This window comes from Oxyura jamaicensis, chromosome 2, assembly GCF_011077185.1.
Source record: "Oxyura jamaicensis isolate SHBP4307 breed ruddy duck chromosome 2, BPBGC_Ojam_1.0, whole genome shotgun sequence".
In the NCBI taxonomy this organism is placed as follows: Eukaryota; Metazoa; Chordata; class Aves; order Anseriformes; family Anatidae; genus Oxyura; species Oxyura jamaicensis.
Window position 1 is genome coordinate 65,477,680 of NC_048894.1, and position 25,403 is coordinate 65,503,082.

The 25,403-nt window shown below is 35.5% G+C and overlaps 1 protein-coding gene across 3 annotated transcripts in view; it reads left to right on the forward strand.

Moving 5' to 3' along the window:
- FBXL2 (F-box and leucine rich repeat protein 2) overlaps positions 1–25,403 on the forward strand; it is a 53,056-nt gene that overhangs the window by 6,626 nt on the left and 21,027 nt on the right. For 2 of the 3 annotated variants that reach the window (XM_035316203.1, XM_035316202.1), the window contains exons 2-5: positions 4,448–4,509; positions 19,218–19,272; positions 20,755–20,829; positions 24,304–24,398. In XM_035316203.1, the coding sequence (XP_035172094.1) occupies positions 4,448–4,509; positions 19,218–19,272; positions 20,755–20,829; positions 24,304–24,398 (287 nt within the window). Of the gene's footprint in view, positions 1–4,447; positions 4,510–19,217; positions 19,273–20,754; positions 20,830–24,303; positions 24,399–25,403 lie in introns of those variants that run through there. The other variant, XM_035316204.1, reaches the window with a different exon arrangement.

Genomic DNA, 25,403 nt, shown 5'->3' on the forward strand with positions numbered 1-25,403 from the left:
TTACCCGTCGGTTTTGTTGTTACCCGTCGGTTTTGTTGTTACCCGTCTTCACTAGTTCTGATATAAACAGGAGAGCTGTTAGGTCAGAAGATAATAATATGGTGACAGGCTAACTGTGATGTATCAGGAAGGTATGTTCTAATACTAAAAGTAATCATTATATTTATTTATGTGGAAGAGGAAGCAAAAAGATGAGACAGAATGTGTATATGCATATACTATATAAAATGAAAAAAAGTGATAGATATGGAAGAAGTTTAGTGAAAGTAAATATCATGTAATTTAAGGAAATCTTCAGTTTTTAGCTCATTGTTATCTGTCTTACTAAAGTGAAGATACTAAAGCAAGCGTTCAATTAAGGAATGTGAGAAATGGCACAGGATTGTACTAATAACCAACTTGTTGTGGAAAACAGGCTTTGGTAGAGCACCGTTACAGTTTTCCCTTGGGTGTTTTATTTTGTTTGTTTCCCAAACTCCTATCAGAATGTAGACGCTTCCTGTATCTCTTATGCTTACAGGAAATCCAGAGGTGGTTTTAGAGTAACATTCTGTTACATATGTTCAATGTCACCACTCCTTTTTCATTCTGCACTGATTCTTCTGTTGTATTTCATGTTTTTGTAGAGTTTGAAGCATGCTTTTCTAGGGTTTTATGTACCCTGTCAGTAACACAGTCAAAATTGCTATCAAATGTGAAAGCAAAGAAAGAAGAAATATTCTTTCTGCATCCACAGTTATTTTGTAACACTGGACAGGAATTTTGAGGGCGTGTTGTTTTCAGCACTAACTAAAGAGAAGTCATATTTTTCAAGGTTATTAGAATATTTTCACAGCAGTTGGTGAACGCTTCCTTGACTGGCTTTATTTTTTATTTTTTTAAATAGAAAATTAGGAAAGTGAAGATATACAAATCAAGCAAAAAAGTAATAAGACTGTGCTATTTATTTCAAAGAGGTGATAGATGTATGTACCCAGGGTAATTACTTCATTAGCAAATACTGTGATTAATGGCAGTTTCAGATCATCAGGAAATCCTCAAAGAAGGACTAGATTGTCCAATATATTGACCTTCTCTTTTTGACACCATTTGCACACAATCAGCCCCCTTATGTTCTGTCTAGAAGACGACAACCTCAGTTATCCCATGCCTTCTGTTCATTTGGCAAAATACTGAAACTGAAGAGCCTTAAAGGGTTCCTTCTCTTCCGAGATTCAAATGCAGGATCATTCTAGAGGCTGATCTACTTTTTCAGAGTAAAAAAGTAATTTTTTTTTCATTTATTTAAATACTCCTTAAGAATACTTTTATATGATAACCATAGCTAGTGTATACACAAGCACATAAAACTGAGAGAATCACAGAACAGCTTGGGTTGGAAAGCACCCTAAAGATCACCTAGTTCCAACCCCGTGCCATGGGCAGAGATACCTCCCAGGTTGATCAGGGCCTCGTCCAACCTGGCCTTGAACACTTTCAGGTATAGGACATCCACAGCTTCTCTGGGCAACCTGTGCTGGTGCCTCACCACCCTATGGGTGAAGAATTTACTCCTAACATCTTATCTAAGTCTCCCCTCTTCTAGTTTAAAATGAGAACTAAAACCTTCCTATCACAATCTGCTTGAGTAAAAAGTCGCTCTCCATCTTTTTTATAAGCTCCTTTTAAGTACTACTGAAAAGCCACTATAAAGCATTCCTTGAGCCTTCTCTTCTCCACGCTGAACAGCCCCAGCTCTCTCAGCCTCTTTTCATAGCAGAGGTACTCCAGCCCTCTGAGCATCTTTGTGGCTCTCCTCTGGACCCACTTTAACAGCCCCACATCCTTCATGTGCTGGGAGCCCCAGACCTGGATGCAGCACTCCAGGTGGAGCCTCACAAGGGCAGAACAGAGGGGCACAATCACTTCCCTCCACCTGCTGGCCACCCCTCTTTCAATGCAGCCCAGGATGCAGTTGGTCTTCTGGGTTGCAAGCACTCATGTCAAGCTTTTCATCCACCAGAACCCCCAAGTCCTTCTCTGCAGGGCTGCTCTCAATGAGTCCTCCCAGTCTGTCCTTGTGTCTGGGATTGCCTCAGTCCAGGTGCAGCACCTTGAACCTGGAGTAGTTGAACCTTAGGTTCACATGGTCCTGCTTTCTAGCTTGTCCAGCTCCCTTTGGATGACATCCCTTCTTTATAGGGTATTAACTGCACCACTCAGCTTGGTGTCATCTGCAGACTTGCTGAGGGTGCACTTGATCCCACTGTCCGTGTCACTAAAAAACAGCTTTGAATCTGTTTCTTGCCTCATCTGCAGCTTGTTTTTCAGGCATGGTACTTTGTGTGGAGGGCAAGTCGTATGCTTCTCATAAGTAGTAGTAAAAGCTGCCTTTTCTTCAGTTTAACTTGGATTTCTAAATGCAAGTATATGGGTCATGTCTACTGTCATTTATTTACCATAGACTGCAAGTCTGGCTTTAATTTAAATTCTAAAGATACCTTTCATAAACAGAGCTTTTAAGTCTTTTTCCCATAAGAGCTGCCAGAAGTATAGATCGGTTGTAGGTTTAGATTCTCACCCTGGCCACAAGAGGAAAATACTTAATAGTCCCAAAAATCTGTGCTATGTTATGTAGTGCTTTAGCTTTTTAATGCAGAAGTTAATTAGCTGGAAATACCAGTAGTCTTGAGCACACGTTTTATCTGTTTGTATTAAATAGTATTGTATTAAATAGCTCATGTCTTATAAATTTAAATGCTGTGTCATCTTCATATAGTGAGCATGTGTCCATGTTATTATACATGTGGGAGTCTACAGCATAAATAAAAGTAGTACAATAATAAATTTTATGATGGCATACTTGTAAACTAGTAACAGTTAACAAAATAGCTTTTTTAAAAATATATATGTTTATGCATATAGATGGAAAGTATGTTCTAGATGGATATCAAAACTTTTGAGGAAGCTTCTGTAACTGCAGAATGATTATGTTGAATGATTAAGGATTTTTAGTGGTCTGTGATACTAAATGTTCAGATACTGGACCAGAATTAATGAGATATAAGTTATCTTGTCTGTGTGCACTTATGGAGGTAACTTCTTTTTTTTGTGACTTATTTTTTGCCTGTAATGCACAAGTATATCACCCTCACCTCCAGCAACTTGGTGATCTTAAGCTCTGTGAGGATGGCATATGTCTCCTTTTTCTGAGAGAGTGCAACAAGAAGAGCATAAAGGCTGAAAATAGCAGCAGCAATGACTATTGGTATAACGTAAAACCAGTGCCAACCTGTATCTGTGTTCAGCCACGTGGAACTGCTTAAAGCCAAGCACGTATCTTTTCTTTTCAGGAGGAAGTAAAGTTGTCTGTCCTATTGAAGCACGTATGCATATATGCTGTAAGCTTTGAAACTACAGCCATTGGTCTGTTAATAATTGTGTTGCTCCAGTTGCAGGAGAAGGAAGCCTGATTAATCTTGCTGGTCCTGTTGAAAGTTTACGGTTTTACTGTTCTTAGATGTGTGGATAGCCTGGATAACCTGTTTGTTGCCCAGAGATTGGAGGTGCAAAAAGTAGCTTTTGCTGCAATACAAAACTGAGAAACAGTGGTATGCAGTTAGGCCTGACATCAGCCTAGAACATAGTGGGAGAGAAAAAAAGGTTCATACGGCAGCTAGAAGGAAATTCCAGTTTTCTAATCTTACAGTATTTGGGGGGAGATATTTCAGAATTCCCAGGCATGTACTTTTTGCTGACTTCCTTTTTTTATGGACACAGTTATGCTTGCATTTGGCTTTTTTGATGTACCTTTTTCAGAACCACTTGTTGTTGAGCTTCCCTTTTTTTTAACCAAGGAGCACAGCTAATAGTTACCAAATATGTGGTATGTGTTGATGGCGGAATGGAATCTCTTTCGGAAATATGTTGGTAATAAGATGGTCTAGGTGAGAGGCATTTTCTGTTTTTCTTGTAACGTTTCTTGAGATGCTTCTCTTGCTTTCAGACCACTGCCATATGTGGCAGTAAATTCTTTAAATTATTAGATTATTGCAGTTTCTCCATCTTCATGTACCTGGGCCACAGAATTTACAGTGTACACTGTAAATGGAACATTTTTAGAACTGTGCAACCAGTGCATATTTGTAGGTGTCTTGCTACTGCTAGAACTTTTACTGCTACCTAAAATACTTCATGAGCGTGTTTCTTAGTGTTTATTTAATGATTATAAAGCAGTTCCACATACTTTGTGTGGCTAAATCTCAGCACTAGAAAAGAGCTAAGTGTATGAGTGGGTGTGGCTGCATAGTACATATTAAAATACTTCATAGGGATACCAAATAACATGTTGAAAACATGGCGCTAAAGGTAATTTAAGAGTTACATACCTAAACAGAAGGTTAAAAGGTTCTCTAAAAGCTGCTTTTTTGTTTGTCTTTTTAAATGATTTTTTTCTTTCTGTTTCCAGGTTTTCTCAAATAATGACGAAGGCCTTATTAACAAAAAATTACCCAAAGAGCTTCTCTTAAGGTAATTCGTGATAACGTGTTAAGGAGTAAAAATCTGAGGATAATGCATTGCTTATGTGGCTTATAGACTACAAATTAATTCTTAAACTATTAAGATTACTATTAATTCTTAAATATCTTGAAATAAATAGTAACATGACAATTTTAAATCTTGGAATTTTTTAACCTGTTTTGTTTTGATTCGTCTTGGTTTGTTTTAAAGTGTTCAAATTACACTATACACTATATAGTTGAGTAGTGATCTTTTTCTTGCATATTAGAAAAAGAAGTGAAATAAAATGTCCAAATAGCTTTAGTATATGTAGTTAACTCTTTTCCACATTGCACAGTTTTATCTGTCTGTAGAGTGTAAGATCCATTCTCTTATGTAATTCCCTACAATGAATACTCACATTCTTCTTCCTATGAAATTTGTTATGACAAATATAAATACAACTTCAAAGCTTTCCAAAAATCACTTCAGTGAAAAGCACAGACTGTCACCTTTACTGTTGGTCTGTATTATACAGTAAAACCAACAGGAGGTTTTTACTTACTGTAATCGTTTGGCCAACTGTGCATTTCATCAAAGCTGTGTGAGTAGATCACCATCACAGGAGTTAGTTACAACATCAGGATCAGTAAGTTTAGCCCATGGTTGAGACACTGGTGGATGTCTTCACATGCTTGTTGTGTTAAAAGTTGATTTCAAGCAAAATGTCAATTCCAGAATGTGGAGGTACTGCTCAACTGGATGTAACCACTTCACGGGGGAAACTGGATTGGCCCAGTAACTTCTTCTCTAGCTGCCTATAGTTTTCATTGCAGCCCACTCTGTGAAAAAGAAATGTCCGTGTGTAATGGTGCAATTATAATATTTAGTGATGGTGTTATTAAAATTGAGCTAATAATTTGTTCTTGATACTCTAAAGAGTTGCTTTGGTTATCTTGTATGTCATTGCTTCCTGTCTGAAACAATGGTAGTTTGCTATTTTGTGTATTAAGAAAGTGTTCCTAAAATGTTATTACTTTTTAGTGTATGTGCTATCACAATGTTCTTTTGGTGGTACTAAAGAAACAGTCTTTTGTTAAAAGGAATTGCATTTTTAAAATACTTTCATTTTTGTTCAGATATACTCATTCCATGTGGTGGTGATGATGTAAGTTAGGCTTGTAGAACTGTTTAGAATATGTGATTAAATGAAAAAGCATCACTGAATGAGGCCCTGAATACAAATTCTAATAACTTTGCTTTGTTTCACTTGATGCTGCACATCTTTATCTAAAACACTTCTTCTCTAGCAGTAGGGTTTTCCATCTCTGTGGAAATGACTGTCCTTTCCACTGCTGCAACTGTTAAGCATCCCATTTAGGTAATACAACAGAAATTGTTGAGGTAGTTTAGACAGTGAGATAGCAAAGATGTTTTATTCTGAAAGAATTTACTGATTACATGGTATGCTTTAGCTTTCACTGTAGGTTAAAAGGAAAATATCTTTGAAACTATATAAACCTGAACCTGGGTGTCTAAAGGATTGTCAGTGGGGAATTTGTTTTACGCTCAGGCTTGCAAAAGCATTTATGTCTTTCAACACCTGGAGCAGTTTATGCTCGTGCTACAATGTGGCACGAGCATAATTAAAATTGTCTTGCAGTATTAGTATGACAGAGCTCAATATTACTGTACTGAATGTAATTAACATTTTGATTAATATTGTCATATTAACTACGCAATCTACCCTGTAATTAAGAAGAATAACTCAGTTGAAGTGGGAATGTTTTGCTTACAATGCAGGAACTGAATAGTAAATGCTGTTGAAAGTGTTATCACATGCACTTAGTTTGTTTCTTGCTTATATCAGATGCATATAAAAACTGTTGGAAAATACTACAGCTTTAGAAAAAAAAAAATTGACACATGGAAAAAGGGTGATTAATGTCTTGTTACAAATATCTGGAAGTGAAATGTAAACACTTCTATTGTGAGAGTTGGTCTTCTTGTCATTTGCATTAAGTATTTAAGCTTATGTAATTTGACTGTAACAAGCAGTCCAATATTTTTATTAAAACTGAGAAGTCTTTTTTCTGGTGGTAGACTTAGAAAATACTACCACTTCTCAAAATTTACTCATTTATTGCAGTAATCATTAAAAAAAGTTAAAGTAAGCACCTGGACTTATACTTCAGTCCTTACTCTCTTTCATTTTCCTATCTACCTGATCATCACTGTTACTTCTGTAACACCCAGAATTAGACTATAAGCTCTTCAAGGCAGTGTCATTGTCTCTTGCATGGTTTCTACAAAGTATCTACCACACATCAGTAATTGACTGAAGCCCTCAGCTTCTCAGGTAAGAAGCTCTTTTTGGAAGGATACAAAACCACATATTATTTGTTCCTTCTCTGGCAGGAGGCAACCTGATCTAGTGGGAGGCATCCCTGCCCATGGCAGGGGGCTGGAACTGGGTAATCTTATAGGTCCCTTCCAACCCAAGCTGTTCTGTGATTCTATGAGATAAACCCAAATAATTGGTCAGAGGAAGAAGAGGTTATCTGGCTGAGATGGACTATGGTGGTGTCAAGAAGACTCTAGTTTGGAGACCAGTCATGCTTTGAGATGGGTAGAATAGCTTGAGTGGAGTGAGGGGGACATTTCATTTGCAACTGATTTTTTTTTTTTCTGTGAAAGAAATATACTCTGCTAAAATCTTTTATTTGTTCAAGCTAAAAGAAAAATGACCACCCCTTTTAGCTGTTGTAGTGCTCTTAGTTTGCGAATTGGCAAGTGACACTGTTTCCCCTTTACTCTATTATAGAAGTGAAAGGTTGAATAAAAGCTAAATGGTTTGAATAAGAATCCTGCAGAGTTGTTATAAATTGTGTAATTTAAGCAGTGTTTTCAGGCATTTGTAGCTTTATTTTTTTCTTCCATGCTTATAGAAAAGCATCAGTAATGCATCAGGAACATATGTTAGGTGCAGATTTGCATTGATATCTGTAGTTAAACCTGTATCTATTACCAACAGAATCAGAAATGAAGTCTGAGATAGACTACTCGAGATCTAACAGTATTAACTTTTTAAGTAAGATGTCAGAGCCGTGAGGATGATCTTATTTTTTTCTTGTAAATTGCCAGGAAGAAAATAGTATTTTTAAAATTTTCAAACTGTACGAGTTTGAAAAGCATTGGAAACAAACAAAAAATAGGGAATGTAACTAATATTACTTTCAAGTTTTGTGCTTGATAAAAGGTAATCATAATGTGTTTGAAAATAGAGGTATGGTCAGTACTTTGGGCATGTAGAAGGACAGATCTGGTTTATTCATGTGTATTTTAATTACTAATATTTTATGCTCTAAGATTTTGCATGAGAAAGGCAAGCTTCAGAAACTTGATTGTAAAACATGGCAGTAATTATAATCAGGTTTTGTTACTGAAAAAAGTAATGAAGGATCTGAAAATTTAAGCTATGGGAAAAACAAGTACTGTTGTGCGTTTGTAAAAGCGTTTTTCTGTTTGTTGTTTCCTTGCTAAGTTTTTTTTTTTTAAAGAATTATTCAGAGAGAGTACGATGATGTGGTTTATATTATTTTTGCGTTTATCCCAGCCACTCAAGAAGTGAAAATTGAACTTGTTCTCAACAGTAGAGATGTTTTTTTTTCAGTCATTTGAACCATTTTCAGTTCCTTCATGCCTGCAAACTACTAGTGTTCATAAATTGCACCATAAGTGTTGAAGCTATTATGAGTTCTGCTGTAAACCATAGTTGTTGGGTGCATGTACTCAAATAATAGGTATTAGTCGTCAGACTTTAAATTTGAGTGTTCAACCAGATATAAAAGAAGGTAAGCAAATCTTATAACCTGAGTTAGGAGAGGAACTCAGCAGTTGATCCAGCAGCAGCTTCTCTTGAATGCATGTGGGTGGCTGATGAAGCATTATACGTGTTTTCATATTTCTGTTTATTTTTATTACTACACACTGCTTTTTGCTCAGCTTTTTGTTAGCGTTTGCATTATAGTAGAAAGGAAGAATTGCCAGTAGCTGAAGAATAATGAAGTTGAACATAGTGCTTTGTATATTTGAAATGGTGCTTTACAACCTGTGTGCCTAACTGTGGGGGAAATAGGAAAGAAATACAAAAAAGGTTGCAACAAGAAATCTGTCATCATGACATTAATTTTTTTTTAGTTGGAACCATAGATATTTAAATAGCCCAAAATCACTGTAAAATTTGGCTTCTCTATTTCTCTTGACTTTTAGAGCTATGAGAGGAATTTTTCCCTAACACAGCAGTCATTATTTTGAAACTTTTCCCACCTAATTTAGACAAAACTCACTTCTAAAAGCTTGCTTTGTCATTTTTCTTTCTCAATGTTTTTCTCTTTCCTAGCATATGCATGCTAGCCAGTGGCATAGCAATTTAAAATATGTGTATATAAATATACATACATTATATATATATATATAAGGTCAACATGAGACATTTTGCATATTCTGAAGGGAATATTCTATACACTGACCACTAAGCTAATGATTCTGTCCTAAATTTGAGTTAAATCACTGGAAAGTTTTAAAGCCCATTCCCACTTAACAGTATTTGAAAAATTTTCTAGTAAAAGCTGATTAATCAGAAAATTGCAACTTGTTTTGTCCTCAATGCTTATTTGAGGTTAGGTATGCTACCTTGAAGACTGAAGGTACAGAGGAACTAAATGACTATTCATTTACAGTTGGGCAAATTATGTTAAATAAAAATGGTACTTGTAGTGTGATATTACTTACCAATTGTTGCTAAAGAACATAAGAATTTAATAATAATAAAAAAATCTGTTAAATCTTGTCCCTAATAATTTTGTTTCTGTTTCACATTGGCTGAAAATGAAAATATCTAATCACTTTCCAGAAGCTTTATCTGGTCCATGACACATGCCTGTGATTTGTTCTAATCGCCTGTATGGTTGATTTTCTAATCACTTCTTGGGAGTTAAAGACCACTGGAAATGGGTATATGACTCTGCAGACGAGAGTCTGGTTTTGATGTTATGCCGTTATCAGTCTCATTGTTCTTGTTTGTTTCCTATCAGTGTTAGTCTACATGCTTCTGCTTAACGAATATATTGCCCGTATCTTTATATAGAGGAGTTTTCTATATTGGGAAGTTAACATGAGCTTGGAATATTGCAGCTGCTCTGCACTAATTCCTTACCTAGACGTATTTCAGGCATGCTAAATCACATAACTTACTTTGCTCAATGAAAGCTACGTGCATGAGGCAAGATTAGACTTCCCTTTACAAAAAACATAGATTTGGGTTTACATCCTGAAATTAAAGGAAATACATTTTACTTTCATAAGCAACTCCTATACAATTGATTAGATTAATAATCTGTATGAATACAGTTGATGTATCAATTTGGTTGTTTGTGATTCTAAATAGCTATATTGTAATTGCTTGAAGTCCTCTATTGTAGCGAAGTCCTCTATTGTAGTATGCCAGAAAGGCAAGATGTGATCTAAAATTAAAATAAATGATTACATGTGCATTATAAAATTGAAATGTTTTCTTGAGATTATTAAATACTAAACAGCAGTTTTTGCTACTCAAGGTGAAGTGTTGCAGTATTTAATTATACAAATGAAGTGGGGAAAATGAGTCGTGTCAAATGACAGGTTTTTTTGGCTTCAATATACACGTACTGTTTGTCTGCTTGTGAAATTGTTACCAACTAAGATCAGTTCCAGATGCAAGTTTATAGTTTTCAGTTCTCTGACTTATGACTTGATTATTCTGTATGTGTTCTCTGAATTCTTTGTATGAGGTGCTTGCTGAACACGTGAAAATGATTATGTAGTTGTCAAATAAGCTTGGCCTTTTGTAACTGGGGGAGGTAGCTGCCATCCTCTACTTATTGTTTAAATGTTTTGGTTTTGTTCATAAACACAAGTATAAGCATAAGTGTTTGGTGTTTCAAATGGAATTCCTTTAAAAAATGTGAGTGATAGTCTACAAGATAGTACAAATGCACTCACAGAATTTTCTGCCTGTGCACTATGTTAATGAAGAAGGGGTGATTTGGAAATAGGTGATTTTTTGTTGTTGTGTTTTTTTTTTTTTTTTTTTTTTTTTCCAAGATGCTGAGTATCATTTGGGAATTATGGAAAGGAAATGATTTGTTTAATGTTTCTGCTTGAAGAATTGGGACTTTCTTACAAATGGACTGCTTCAGCATTACCTACTTCAAGGATGGATATTATCTCTTAGTAAAAACACACTTGTGACAAAAGATTTGTCATTCTGGAACAAACAAAAGTAAATAAGCATTTAAAGCAGGAATAACAGCTAAAGATGATGTAACAGCGACTTAGATAATTCTCAGATCCATGCATTACCATTTGTTTGTTTCATTTTGTGTTTTTATATGCTCTTAAGCTTCTCTTTAGAATCTGTTATTTAATTAATCAAGGCCTAATTCCATTTGGAGCTTTATTTACCTTGAAACTGGAGTCTTATTTAAACTCAATCTCTTGATTAACGAATTACCAAAGCCAAATGTTCAGAAGTATCAGTGATACAAAGAAGCCATTCCTTTCATATGGAATTCCCCACACACACACTCCAAAACGTTTTCTTTTTTTTCCTCATTCCCATGCTAAAAGTGCCAGCAAAACACAAAGGCAATTCAAAGGATACTCCAACTCTCTACAACAACAACAACAAGTTTTTATTTTGTTCAGTAGTGATGTTAAGAGAGTTTAAATAACAATATCAAGCACCTATATTGTGCTTTTTTTTTTTTTTTTTTTTTGTCAGTAACTTATGAAGCATTTACAATAGAGGTGATTCGTATCTCTGTCTTCCTGATGCAGGCATAGGCATCAGGATGAGAAATCTGTTTTTCAATGTTATTTTCCAGGCCAGTGGCAGAGCTACAAGTTGGATCAAGTGTACCAAATACTAGTCCAAAGACTGAAGTTTCCATAACATTTATGTCTGTAAAAATCATGGTTTATGGAATATTCCTAGGCTGCATACCACCAGAGCATCATCTTTGTGGTTTCTGTTTTTTTTCCAAATTTTTATTAAGCCACCAGCACGTAGAGTGGGCATGTTCGATTTTGGCTGTTTGGTGCCCTGATTGTATAATACCTTCTCTCATGGAAAGAATTGGAATGACCAACAAGTTGGGTTGGCACTGTGGTCTGCCAGGTAAACCATTCTGAAATAATCATTAGGCTAACTGCTAGTAAGATGTGTTCTAGTTGCCAAATTTGTACTTCAGAAAATCGTTTCATAAAAATAAATTTTGTATTCATAAAATTGACTAGCTAAGGTTGGAAGTGAATTCTGGAGGTCATCTAGTCCAACCTGCTGCTGAAAGTAGTGTCAGCTAGAACAGACATTTTTGGCATTGTCCTGGGGAGTTTTGACTATCTCCAAGGATAGGGACTCCATAAACACTCAAGTCAACCCCATTCAGTATTTGACAACACGAACAGTAAAAAGAATGTTGTTTTTTCCATTCTGTTTAAGTGGAGTTTATTGTATTTCAGTTTGCATCCATTGCCTCTTTTCCTGTCACTGGGCACTACTGAGAAGAGTCTGTTATCTTCACTCCCGTTAGATATTTATACACATGGATAAATTGCCCCCAAAGCCTTGTGCTTTGAGATATATCCATAGTGGTGTTCAGCAGGAACCCAGGTTCTTTTCTGCAGAGCTGTTTCCCATTTGATCAGCCCCAGCTTGTAATGGGTGTATGAGGTGTTCCTCTCCAGTTTGTATCCCCTTTCAGTGATTCCCATCTGCCCCAAAGTAGTTACATTTTCATTCATCGTATGCTTTTCTGTAAAATAAAAATATCTTTGAGTGTTTTTGATCCTTATGGAATTCTTCCTCCTGGTTTGATGCCTTTAAAAAAAAAAAAAAAAAAAAAAAAAAAAAGCTGTAGCTGGACTCTATAGCTAAGACTTTGACAAAAATCTAGCTAATGAAACTAGGGAGTCATATGAGTTGCAGCATGTTCAATGTTAGAAACTGCAGAACCTTGTGGGTCATCCAGCCCTTATAGGAAATTATTAAACTGGACAATTGTTGTGGTTTAACCTGGCTGGCAGCTAAACACCACACAGCTGTTTGCTCACTCTCCCCCCTCCCTCTCTGGGATGGGGGAGAGAAACGGGAAAGTGAAGCCTGTGAGTTGAGATAAAGACAGTTTATTAAGATAGAAAATAATAATAATAATATGTACAAACAAGTGATGCACAATGCAATTGCTCACCACCTGCTGACTGATGCCCAGCCCAACCCCGAGCAGCCGGCCCCCCACCCCAGCTAGCCACCCCTATATATCGTTTAGCATGACATCAGATGGTATGGAATACCCCTTTAGCCAGTTTGGGTCAGCTGTCCTGGGTCTGTCCCCTCCCAGCTCTTGCTGTACCCCCAGCCTGCCCCCTGGCAGGACAGAGCGAGAAGCTGAGAAGTCCTTGGCTTAGTGTAAGCACTGCTCTGCAGCAATTAAAACATCGCCATGTTATCAGCACTCTTCTCATCCTAATCCAAAACATAGCACCGTACCAGCTACTAGGAGGAAAAATAACTGTCCTAACTGAAACCAGGACAACATCCATGAGGCTTTTAAGGTTAGAAATATGGATCATCCTCCTCTGCAACTATTCAAATTTTAGGAAGGCGTGATTGATGTAGGGGTGCAGGAAGTAGAGCTGGCATGGCTGGGAGTTGTCTTAGCTCTCCTCCCTTGGGCTGCAGGTCCTCTACTGCTTCATTTCTAGGTAAAGCACAGAACTTGATTTTGCATTTGTTTTTAAGGTATTTTGTCTTGGGAAAGGAGAAAGATGATGAAAAAATAGCAAAGAAAAAAAAATAGCAAAACAAAATAGTGAAACGTTCTACTTCAGCTTCCCTTTAGGAAACACTGCAGTGGGATTCCCAGTATTAGTGAAGACAACATGGTGCTAATGTTATATAAGATTATTTTCTAATAACCATTGTTGATTTTTCTTGAAATTCTCATATTTTTCTATTAGATGAATCAGGATAACCAATGTAGTGAGATTATTGCCCTAAAATGTTAGGTCACACCAGCTATTTTGAGTGAAACAGAGCTAAGTAAGGGTGCTGAAACTGATTATAGCATGTATCTGACCTTTTGGAAGACATTAGATAAACTTTCATGGGTTGAGATTTTACCCTATACATGTTTTGTGTTTAAGTCTTTAACTTCTTAAAGGTCATGCATTTCTCATCTATTATTTTGACTTTCATTTCATAGAAATGTAGAATCACAGAATGAGTTGGGTTGGAAGACCAGCTAATTCCAACCCCATTGCTGTGGGCAAGGACACCTCCTCCTAGATCAGGTTGCCCAAAGCCCCATCCAGCCTGGCCTCGAACACTTCTAGGGATGGGGAATCCATATATTCCATACATCCAACTATATATTTCTGTGTACTTTGACATCGTTCTTTGTGTGCAACAGCACTGTGAATTGAAAAGATGTGAAAGATAAAAGTTTTGAAATAGTATTTCATTCTTAAATCACTTTTTAAAACCTTATTTTATTGCTGCGTGTTTTTAGAAATTATCAGGCATTTTTGTCATATGGGGCAGATACCAATGTTGAGTTTGCCAAGCCAAAAATTCCAGGAAGTCATAGTACAGTATGTGTGTATGCATTACTGTATGTATTTTGTTACCTGCTTGTTATCAGACCATATGGTATTGTATCAAAATATTTTAAATGAGTAAATATCAGGTTGCTACTGCAAAAGCTTGTTCCTTATGTGATTAGGTTGGCGAGGGCCTTAGAAAGACGGGAGAAGCAGTTTGACTCTTGCATGGTTTTGTTTCTTATTCTGTAGGTGATACTCCATGCAGTGTTGGGGTTCTGAGAAATAGCTGTTTCTTTCTGTGGTTACACAGAAAGGGAAACAAAATAATAGAAGTGACATCAGTCATTTCTGTGTTTGGAAAAACACATCTGTTCATAGCACATGGGAGTAATGAACTCTATATGGAAATGGAAATATATGGAAGAATACAAGAAAAGTCATCCTCCTATTCAATATGCACTGGAAAACTCACTGTATATATGTTTGATAGAAAATTGAGAGAGAGAAATATAACCAACAGTTGTGTTTTTGTGGGAAAAAAAGTGGTTGATATCGGTCTGAGGTTAAACAATCAGTTGGTTCTACTGATCCAAATTACATTAATTTATTCAGGCATTTGACTTTAACATTTGAACTTTTGATTTAGAAGTAGCACTGTACAGTAGATTGGTTCATGTACACTGTACAGTACATCGGTACAGTACATTGGTTCATGTTAAAATGATTCAGAGTTGCTTAACAGTTGTTGCAGTAACTGGCAGGCAGAAAAACTAGCATTTTTTTTCTTCTTGTTTTCTATTCCACGTTATGGAAATCCCATTTTAAGAAGTCTCTGGAGATAAGAGTTCTAGATGACTCTAAAAGAAATGCAGTGGTAAATTACTGTGAAGACAAAGCACTTCCAAGGACATCTGAATGACATATTAAATAAAGGGACATTCAAACAAGATAAATTTTACATTTTACAAAATAGATTTTTACATGGATTAGGGAATGTCACACAAAGAGCTGTAGCCTGGGATGTGTCATCCCTGAAGAGGACGTTGGAATGAAATGTAAAAGATACTGTAAGTATCTTGTCTGTTACTGTATCAAAAAAGCTGTTAAAGTCCTTGGCTGCATGCAGCTTTGTTGGTACTAATAAGGTTTTTAACACTGCATGTGCTTCTGATGTCTACATTTGCAGAAACATACTAGGAAAGAAGAATGTGCACAGAAGATGGGATTTAAAGAGCTAAAGTAAAAAGAATTAAACATGACATGATACGTGGCTTTAAAACTCTGTGAGAAGGAAGTACTAACTGCTAAAGCACTCCTTAATTTGGTGAAGAAAAGTAGAGGAAAGCATAAAGCTGAAAGTCAGACATTCACCTTGGAAATAAGGCAAATATTATAACAGTATGATTAACCAGTGGAACAAACTATCGGAGAAGGTGATTTTCCACCCCCTGAAGGCTTTCAAATCAAGAAGAGATCATTTTCTAGAATTTAGGCTTTAGCCAAATACTAGTTTACCTTAAAGGAGTTGAGGAACTGTGAGCTTGTACAACTCTTTATGCCTTTGGCATGACACTTATGTATACTGCTGGTACTGTTAACGTTGAAAGATCTCCAAGACCAAGCTCATGTGGCATGTGTGTGTCCAGACTGGTGTGTGCCTAGGGACAAGAAGTCTTGATGAACTCTGATTATTAGTAAGCAGATTGTCCTTCTTGGGCTCAGTACAGGCTAAGTAAGGAAAAATTAATTGCCTGGGATACAGGAAGTTAGTATAGATTATCCTAAACTTTACTGTGGTTCTATAAATTTCCATTTTCCCTGTACTAAATTTGTGCCAAAGACCTAAGTGGAAATTAATCCTGTGGCTGGCTGCATTAACTTCCATCTACGTAGTTATGGTCATAGAGGACAGATGAGCTATACAACCATCGACTGGCCTACATGGTAATTTTTTCCACTTTTTAAAGTTATAAGTGCTTGCTGACATAGTCCCTCTGCCGAAGTGCCAGACAATGTCAGTGTTGCCATCTCTTTCTCTGTACTTTGATTGGGTTTTAAAACCTTAAAACCTTAGTCTTGTGTCTTGCTGGCTATTTTTCTATTTATATAATAGTATAAATCTGATAAGGGTTTGCTAGTAGTTCTGTGGGGCTGTAAGTAGAGAAGCCATTGTCTTAGTGGTTTGCCCATAATACTGTACTATAGAGAGTAAATAAATAGAAGAGCATGGAAAAAACAGTTCCAAACAAGTTGGCAAAATAACTCAGCAATTGTAAAAGAATTTACTGGTATCTTGTACCTATGGTAATATTTGAGTAATGATTCTGATTTTGGTCTGTTAGAATGCATCCTAATCTCACTTTATCTATTTTCATGAGGACAGCTTGAGCTTCCTTTCAAGACAGCTTTTTTGTTAGAACAAAACTAAGTCTAAAAACATCATGGATGTTTACACTTATTAAAATAGTTTTCCTTTTAACATAAAATAACCACTTTCAGTTTTTGACTTCTTTAAAAAGTCACTTGATATAGAATGGAGCAAAAATAAATACATATGTTCTGCATTTGGTTTTAATCCTTTTTCAGCAGAAATCATACATCAACATGTGATAAATGATTAAGTCCCAAATAGGATTTTTGTGATTTATTAAGGGAATAGAGGCAAGCAAACAGCGCTGGGTGCACCGGGAGTCTCTGCTCTACCAGGACGCACACCTGTTACATCAGGTGGTTGATTTTTATGCTCCTAGACTAATACATATTCATCGCTATTCCTAGAAAAGGCAGGGTTATTATAATTAGTTCCCGGAATCCAAACCCTCTCTGAACGCATGCGTATCAGTCTCTGGTGGTCTTTCTGGGGGTCTCTTGTGCTGAAGGCTCATAGTCTTCCTCCCAGGCTTTGTCCTTCGGTCATCCTTCAACTCCCCCTTTCTCCTTATTTGGTGGATCTCTTTGCTGGTTATCAGAGGCTTGCGCAGCGTCCCATGCAAAAGTCTGCAGTTTCCTAAAAGAAACTCCTTGGTCCTCTTATCTCCCAGACTAGAGTCTCAATGTTCGCCCTTCAAACCCTCTATTTACACAAATTGCTGGATCGTTCCTTTGCATGATACAAGAACTATGTACACTAATCACTCTGTTTTCCTTAAATAGGAGCTTATATTTCATCATGCAGCCCTAGCATTGTTCCATACTGACACGAATCAAATAAACACATTTCACAAACCTAAATCTCGTAACAGCTATAAACAGTCAAACATGAAGAGAGACTGCTAGGCAACTCAGTAGTTGGAATATAGAAAATAGCTTTTATTCAACATCTTGAATTCCTTCTGTTTTTTCTTACTTTCAGTGGAACTGGATGAATCACTTCCAAAGCATGTTCTACGGTTCATTTAGGCAAGAATATTGTGTCATGAAATGGTTTGTCACCATCCTTCATGTCTTCATTAGAAATAATTTAGAAATGTGTCTCTTATATTTTGGCTTCTGTAAATCTAAGATAAACCTATGATTCCCCTCATACAGCATTATTACAAGGAAGCTTCTACAAGCCAGGTGGCTTTTACAGCTCTCTAGTATTATATCCCCTCCCTCACCTTCTGCTGCTCCCCTCTTGGGAAAGGGCGAAAGGTGACTATAGAGAGGGTTCGTGGCAGGTCACTGGGATAAATGCTGCTCTTAAAAGAGAGAGAGCTTTCTTTGCTTGTCTGAACAATCCATCAATCTTGCTGAACACATGCAGTGGGCAGTTTGTGTGTAAAGCACTGTTAATTTCTTAAGGAGGGCAGCAGACACTAGAATGGATGTTCAAATGACAAAATAGACGTTACCAAAATGAATGTTATCTGCATTGTTTTGTAAATTGTTTTTTTTTTTTTGCCTTTTGAGATAACTTTTTTTTTGAGAAATATATTATTGTACAGTGAAAAAGAGTATTTTCATATGTTGATGAAATATTGGAAAACTAATAACTGAAGTGATCATAATAAATGTCCAGAAGGACCTTAGTGTTTAATAAGTACTTCCATTAACTTCTATTGCATTACTCTTACCACAGCTAAAAACCACAGACCTTAAGATTTAGGCATCCGTTTAGAGCTCTAGCTTCAGGTTTCCACTTGGAAAATAATAATTGGAATTTTACATATAGAATTCAGCATCTCTTTCCAGTTGTGTTTGCTCCTTAATGCTAAAAATGCCATGTTACATACAATATTATCATCACTGTTCATTGTTTGGATAACTGAAAAGGTTCATTGGTGAGAGGTAATATCTTATAAATGAACTGCAGGAATATCTTTCATGTATTTCATATCTTTCATTGTTTGTAATAGAAAATGATTTTGGAATGGGAGTTAATATATTTTATTCCCTGAGAATTTTCTTTGAACTGGTTTCATTGTTGTTTGTAAATAGTTTTTAGCAAAATTCATTTTGACAGTGAAAAATTTAGTTTAGAAAACTACAAATAGTCACCATCCTTGAAGAATTGTTTCAGTGATCAGAATTGTAATGCTAAATTTTGATGTGTAATTGTTTCTTTTAGAGCAAATTAAAAAAAAAGATGCTGACTTGGTAGTCATTGTGATGCCCCTTTAGAAATATGGGTTATTATGCTTTGTGTTTGTATTTAGCGTCTCGAATTTGGATTTATCTGTGTGTTATTTCCCATTTCTTACGCTTCACCAGTCTCTAAAATCTTCACATATATTTGTGTAAGTTATTTCTTTAATAGCATCGCAATTAAAGATTTATAAACCAGTTTCTCTGAATTAAAAATAAGAAAAAGTAATTTGTTATTCAAATACATTTGGGTAAAGAGGAGGGAGAGTCATAAAATAGATTATCTGTAGCAGCACCTGTTTTTCTACTATGCAGGTGTTGACTATCTTCAGAAGATGGCCATGGTATTACTCCTTAAGTCTCACTAAGCAAAATTTAGCATAATTTAGCAAAACACTTGTATTTCATTTAGCTTGCTTGTTGTATAACTGATTATCGTTCCATAGAACTACAGAACAGTGAATTCATGTGTTAGTCTGAACTCATAATAAAATATTTTAATTGTTATTCTTTCTTTTTTTTTCTAGAATTTTTTCTTTCTTGGACATAGTTACTTTGTGTCGATGTGCACAGGTTTCCAAGGTATGTATTTCTATTGTGCTTATTTTTGTTGTTGTTGTTCTTTGGAAAGCTTTCTCTTAATTATTTGCAAATGATGGACTTTAAGGCGGTTTCCTTCCTGTCTAAAATAGGGAAAAAAAATAAATCAAATATAGCCTCATTATTTATTAAAACAAATAAACAGTGGGTCCACTCTTGCATTCAGATATGTGAAATTAGTTGCTATGTTAGACTTCTGTTTAAAGGCTATAGGAAAGATACCCAGTAGTGTATACTCTATATCTGGAGAAATGATTAAGCCCATTTTGGTGTAATGGCATTTGCTTTTTATAAAGCATGTGGCCATATAATGCTATTTTTCAAACGCATATTCTGCTTAAAATTCCATGTAGTTCAGTTAATGTGCACCATGTGTCTAAGAAGTACATCCATCATTAGTTTGTCAAGCACAAAAGATATTAAATAAATGGACTACTAGTAGAGGAAAAAGGCGCACAAGATAATAGAGAAAGCATGCAAAGTAAGCTTTTATGTTTAGCTAGTTTTTTTTCAAATTAAAATGAAAAATATTCTGGTCCTGCATGAAGTGTGTACAATGAGGCATATTCTTATACAATATGAATTAACTTTCTAATTTCATGCTTTTCTTCATTTTTATTTTTATTTTTTGTTTGTTTCCTTGTTTTATTATATAATTATGTAACTGTTTCATTTCTATACCTGTACCATCTTGGTCCACAGTCTTGGTCCAAGTTTTGTGAGCTAACTAACATCAGGCTTTGTTAGAACCTTCAGGTAAAGTCTTGAATACATCAGAAGAAGACCAAGGTGATAAAACAAGCAACAAATGTTCTCTCAAAGCTACCTCTTGTCAGTTGGATGTGATTTTCTTTCAGTTTTTCTAAGTATATTTTTGTTTCTCTCACTTTTTTACTTTGCTCTACTTTATAAAACTACCATCTGTTGCGTCAATAGTAAAGGACAAATTCTCAAACGTATACGTAACAGGCCTTATTCTAACAGTGGAAAGTCGGCAGTTTTCTGAAAGGTTTCTGTTCCTCTCAGAATAGTAACTAGTGAGGTTGAGGAACTGTGGTTTTATTGGAAGGAATCTCATGTGCAGTCACTTCTCTCCATATACATGTAGCAAGAATAACTTACTAGACAAATTTACAAAGGCTCTTTTTAAAAATAGACCATTGAATCCTGCTATGTTCATGTATTTTATTTAATTCTTCCTCTAATGCATGTTTTATGGGCATAAGACAAAACTCTGAAGTGTAATCTTTTTAGGAGATCTGTGTTTAATTTCCACAAATGCCCCAGTTTTAACCAGTTAATACTTTAGGATTACTAATATCTACAATTACATTTGTTTTTTAAAAACTGCTACCTACAAATGTCTATTTTACTGTATTTCAGAGTTTGTTGTATTTGAATTTCTGAGACAAAAATTATGGGAGCAGGCAGTGGAGGTATATAATCTCTATTTGTTTTCTTCAGGCATGGAATGTTTTAGCTCTGGATGGAAGCAATTGGCAAAGAATAGACCTTTTTAATTTTCAGACAGATATAGAGGTTAGTGTCTTTATTTATTTCATTCCTATGGTGATGTTTAAGAGCCTAGCCCACTTTGAGTATTCCATAGGCTGTTCTTGAGTTCTCACATTTTAAAGGTTAAAGTTCAAGATACTAAAACAGAGAAGGAGCATATAGAAAGATGGCACCGTATTTGACTTTTTTACACTGGATGATTTTTAGAGTTTCAGTTGTTGGCAGTGTATCAGCTAATTTGCATATATTGTATACATACAAGGCTCTATAAATTCGAAACTGATCATTTCCAGAAAACAAAGATGTAAACCGTGCCCATGAACTGATTGAGATGGTCAGTCACTTTGACAGCCTAGAGGAATTTTGTTGCTTGTCTCTGTGAGAGTGCCATCTAGTGCTGAATGCTCTCTGGACACTTGGCCACAGAACTTGGAGACTGAAACAAAATGCTAAACAACTTTTCTTACTGCTGGCTTGGCCTGGATTTGATTTGCTGTATATATTATTACCACTTTATGAACATTTGTTTCCTAGGGCTTGAATCTTGCCTGAAATGCACGTACATGTGGATTTTAGTCCTTTTCAGCAAATAACAAAAGGATTACGGCAGTCTTATGTTTCATAAGAAAAACATGTCTGTATTAATGCTATCATAGATGTGTATAAAAGAATAAAATTTGACGTTGGAAAATGAAGACAAAAATCTGTAGGAAAAGACAAGTCCTTAGTTGTAACTGAACTAGTTTATAATTTGTGTTTGATATATAAATAAACATAAATTAGAATTTTATATAAATGAAATATAAATTAGAATTAGAATACAATAACTAATTTGCTTATGGATTTCTTGTTAAGCTTCTTAGTTGCATGAATAAAATCCAGATGGGGATTATTTGGTATATTTTGCCAACTGTGGTTCAAACTGTTCCTTAAGCTTTACAGCAACATAGAGTAAATTTTCTCACTGTTCTCTTAAAATTTTAATGCCAACTCCTCTGCTATACTGATGTTAAATACAAAGATCTCGTGGAGGTAGGCGAAAGATTTTGGCATCTTCAAATATCTGGATGTGTTTAAGAAGTCTTGGAGCTCTGATTTCATTTTTTCACTTGCCTCTAAAAAATCTGGTGTTTCTCATTTGCTAAAAAATAATAAACAAACCCCACCAGATCTGTGGCTGTTCTCTTGGTCAGCCTTTTTTTTTGTGTCTGAAACTTTTCTGGTATTTAGAAACAGTGTTGGGCTTTTACAGTTTTGCTGAGTTTGTCTTACATTGTTCCTAGTGGTGTTGCCCTTTCAGACGTATTTGTAGCCTGGTGTTAATGAAAATGATTGAAATTAAGTTATGGTCCTCTTTTTCTATAAGGAGATACGGTGGTTTTGAGCAATTCAATTACTTCAGTGTGTTGCATTTAAGTACTTTTGTAATATATATGTTTTACATTTATTCCTAAGTGCGAGTTAAATGAACAAGTACTACAGAAATTAGTTCTGGATGAGAAATGTGTTCACATTCAGTGTCTAAGAGCTTGGTTTTTCCTTAAGCTGTTTTAGTATTATTTTTTTTCTGTCTAGGTTTAAGACAGGTAAAAGCTGTAATTGTTATTTGGCAACTTTTTGCTCAGCTCAATACTGCACTTTTTGATGATATTGCACATAACATCAAGCAGTACTTGATCTGAGACTATCAGATAATGGAAAATCAGTTTTGTTGTGAAATTTTTCCTATTCAAGACCTTATATGATATTGAATAAACTGAGAAAAAAGTATGTGCTATAAAGGAAAAAGGTTCTTTTCTACTGCAAAGATGCAGAATTCTAAGCTCTTGAAGTTAAGTGTGCCTTAGAATTTGTTGGTATGTGGCATCAAGCATAAGCTGGGATAGTCTGAAGAACAGGATTTTGAGTGACTGAATTATTCAAACAGCAAAATACAGTTGAATGCACTTACATTTTTTTTTTGAATATGCTGGTTTGGTGTTTTTTTAACATGCTTAAAGTAATAAATGGGTATGGAAAAATGTATCTTATTATTTGTTTAATTATTTTCTTTGAATAACACATTAGGTTTTGGCTTTTTTCCCCTATGTAGATTGAATCTGCATCATATGTAATTCATTGAGAAGACTTTTTATCCTTACAGTAAAGGCATTTAGCCTCTGCTGGGAAATAATTCTAAGTGATAGGAAAGCTCTAAAAAGTATGTCATTTCATGAAGTGTATAGTTGCCTTCAGTTTGTTTGTTTTGAAGTAAAAATGTTTCAGATAGGAGATAATCTGTTACAGACTAACAAATAAGCTCTGATATTTTCACATAGTTTTAGCTGGGACTTTGATATAACAGGTGAACAACAAAATCCAATAAATCTTTTTACTGTTTCAGTTAAATTGCTGCTATTGCATATAGAGAGGAAAATAAAAAAAAAATTCACTGCCCTGTAATTTATGAGCATTGTTTATTTAAAATAAAAGAGAGAAGAAAATAAAAGGTGCGGTTAGGTATATATTTGTCCTATTTGTTAGAAGATGAGTGTTGATTTCTTTTTACTTTGTCTTCCTGAAACTAGACACAACGTGATGTGTAGTCAGTTGTTGCAGTGTTTACCTGCTTTTTGATATATTATTCTGTTTTTACTATGAAGAAATAAAATAAAAGTGTATATTTTTATCATAGTTGAAATAACATTTTTCATAATGCTAGCTTGGAGCACTAGAAGTACTATTCTATTCTGCTTACTCCTCCTATACATCAAAATGCTTTCAGGGTGTAAATGAATAGCATTTTGTAGCAAGCACAAGGTCAAGTGGGAAATTTTGTTTGTAAACTGTGCTCCAACTTTTGACAAATAACGAGGTGTAATGTCAGTAAGTTCCACAGTCTGAGAAGTCCCTGGGCATTTCCAGGTTTTAGGAGCAGACTCTCAAAATATATCTGACTTTGAAGACTGGGAGGTGGGCTCTTGCAAGTCTTCTGGTGGTGAAGTGGTTGCTCCCACTAGGTGTCCAACACCTTGCTGTTTCAGAAGTAACCATCCCTATAGCAGGGACTGTAAAATGAGACTTACAAGGGGCTATAGTTCAGATTCAAATACTAGCCTAAGCACATCTTCAGGGATAACTTAAACTTGTATGCTGTAGTGATAACTGTAGTCCTTGAGGAACAGGCTGCCTCCTGTTCTGCTTCTGGGCAGTTCTTCAGATTGCCTGCAAATCTGACAGATCCTGAAGATCGTTTTAGCAATTTTAATGGGTAGGGTTTTGCTGAAACAAAATCAGGCCGTGTATCATAGACTGAAAAAGAGAGATCTAAAAATTGAATTGAGCAGCACTTCTCTCATCAGGTAACCTATTTTTTCTTAAAGTAGAAAAAGAAATTCAAAGAGGTATAGTTCTGGTGGGATTTAACTGAGACTGATTTTCAGTCCTGGCATTTTTAATGTGGTTAGAATGTTATGTCAGAATAAAACTCAACAAAATCTTCCTTTTGTTTGGTTTCAGGGTCGTGTTGTGGAAAATATATCGAAAAGGTGTGGTGGATTCCTGAGACAACTTAGTCTGAGAGGATGTCTTGGTGTTGGAGACTTCTCTTTAAAGTAAGTAAAATCCTAGATTGAGACATCATTTATTTCCTAATATGCAGGCCAAAAGCAGTTATTGTTGCATTTGTTTGGATTTCTAAGTACTGTCTAATGAACAAAATGGGATGCTTAAGTACCTTAGCGATGACCAAATGAGCCATCAGTTTGAGATCAAAATATAGCTACTTTTTTTTTACTTCTGGAAATGAATTAAGAAATAAAATTTTATTTTTCTTCATTCATTTTCTCAACTTTCAAACGTTTTAAATGTTTTCGGACTTGTACTTTAAGTATAATTTCATCAAGATTAATAGTAGGTTTATAGTTCATCTTGTTGCTTGGACAAGAGGTGGCGCTAGCAACGGGAGGAATAGTAAAGACTGATGCAATTAAGTGTCAACAGAATCAGGAAAAGTGTGGGAGCAAACAGGCAACAGGAGCATCTCAGGAGTCTTTTAGCAGACTCCTTTAAGATACATATAAATTGAAATGTTCAACTTGTTCCCACAAGATACATTGAATCCCTGTAAGCTTTTGCTATATGCAAATTGATTAATCCAGATTCCTCTGTGGATGTTTCTTTCCATATTTAAACACAAAGATCTTACCTGCAGCTGACAGGTACCCTACATGACAAATACTACAGGGCTCAAAGCATGTTTGGAGGCAGGCTGAGGATATAACTTCTTGCAGTCATTACACTTTGCTTGACTGTCACAGCAGAGTGGGCTAGATGATGTTCAGTCTGACCTAGGTACAAGCACAAAGATTTTTGTTCAGCAGTGGGCATTAGGTTAATGCTTCATGACCTCTAGCTCTAAGATTTACAAGCAAGTCTCATTCATTTAATTTGTCTCCAGAATAAATTAATGAGCATTTTTGATGTGTAATCTAAGCTATTCTAAATTATTTGTTTTTCATTTTTCTTAGTCTTTCCAGATTTCTTTCAGGTGTTGCTAAAAGAGCCCTTTTTTAGATTTAAAATAAAAATAATAATAATCCACATAAATCCTCCAAGCT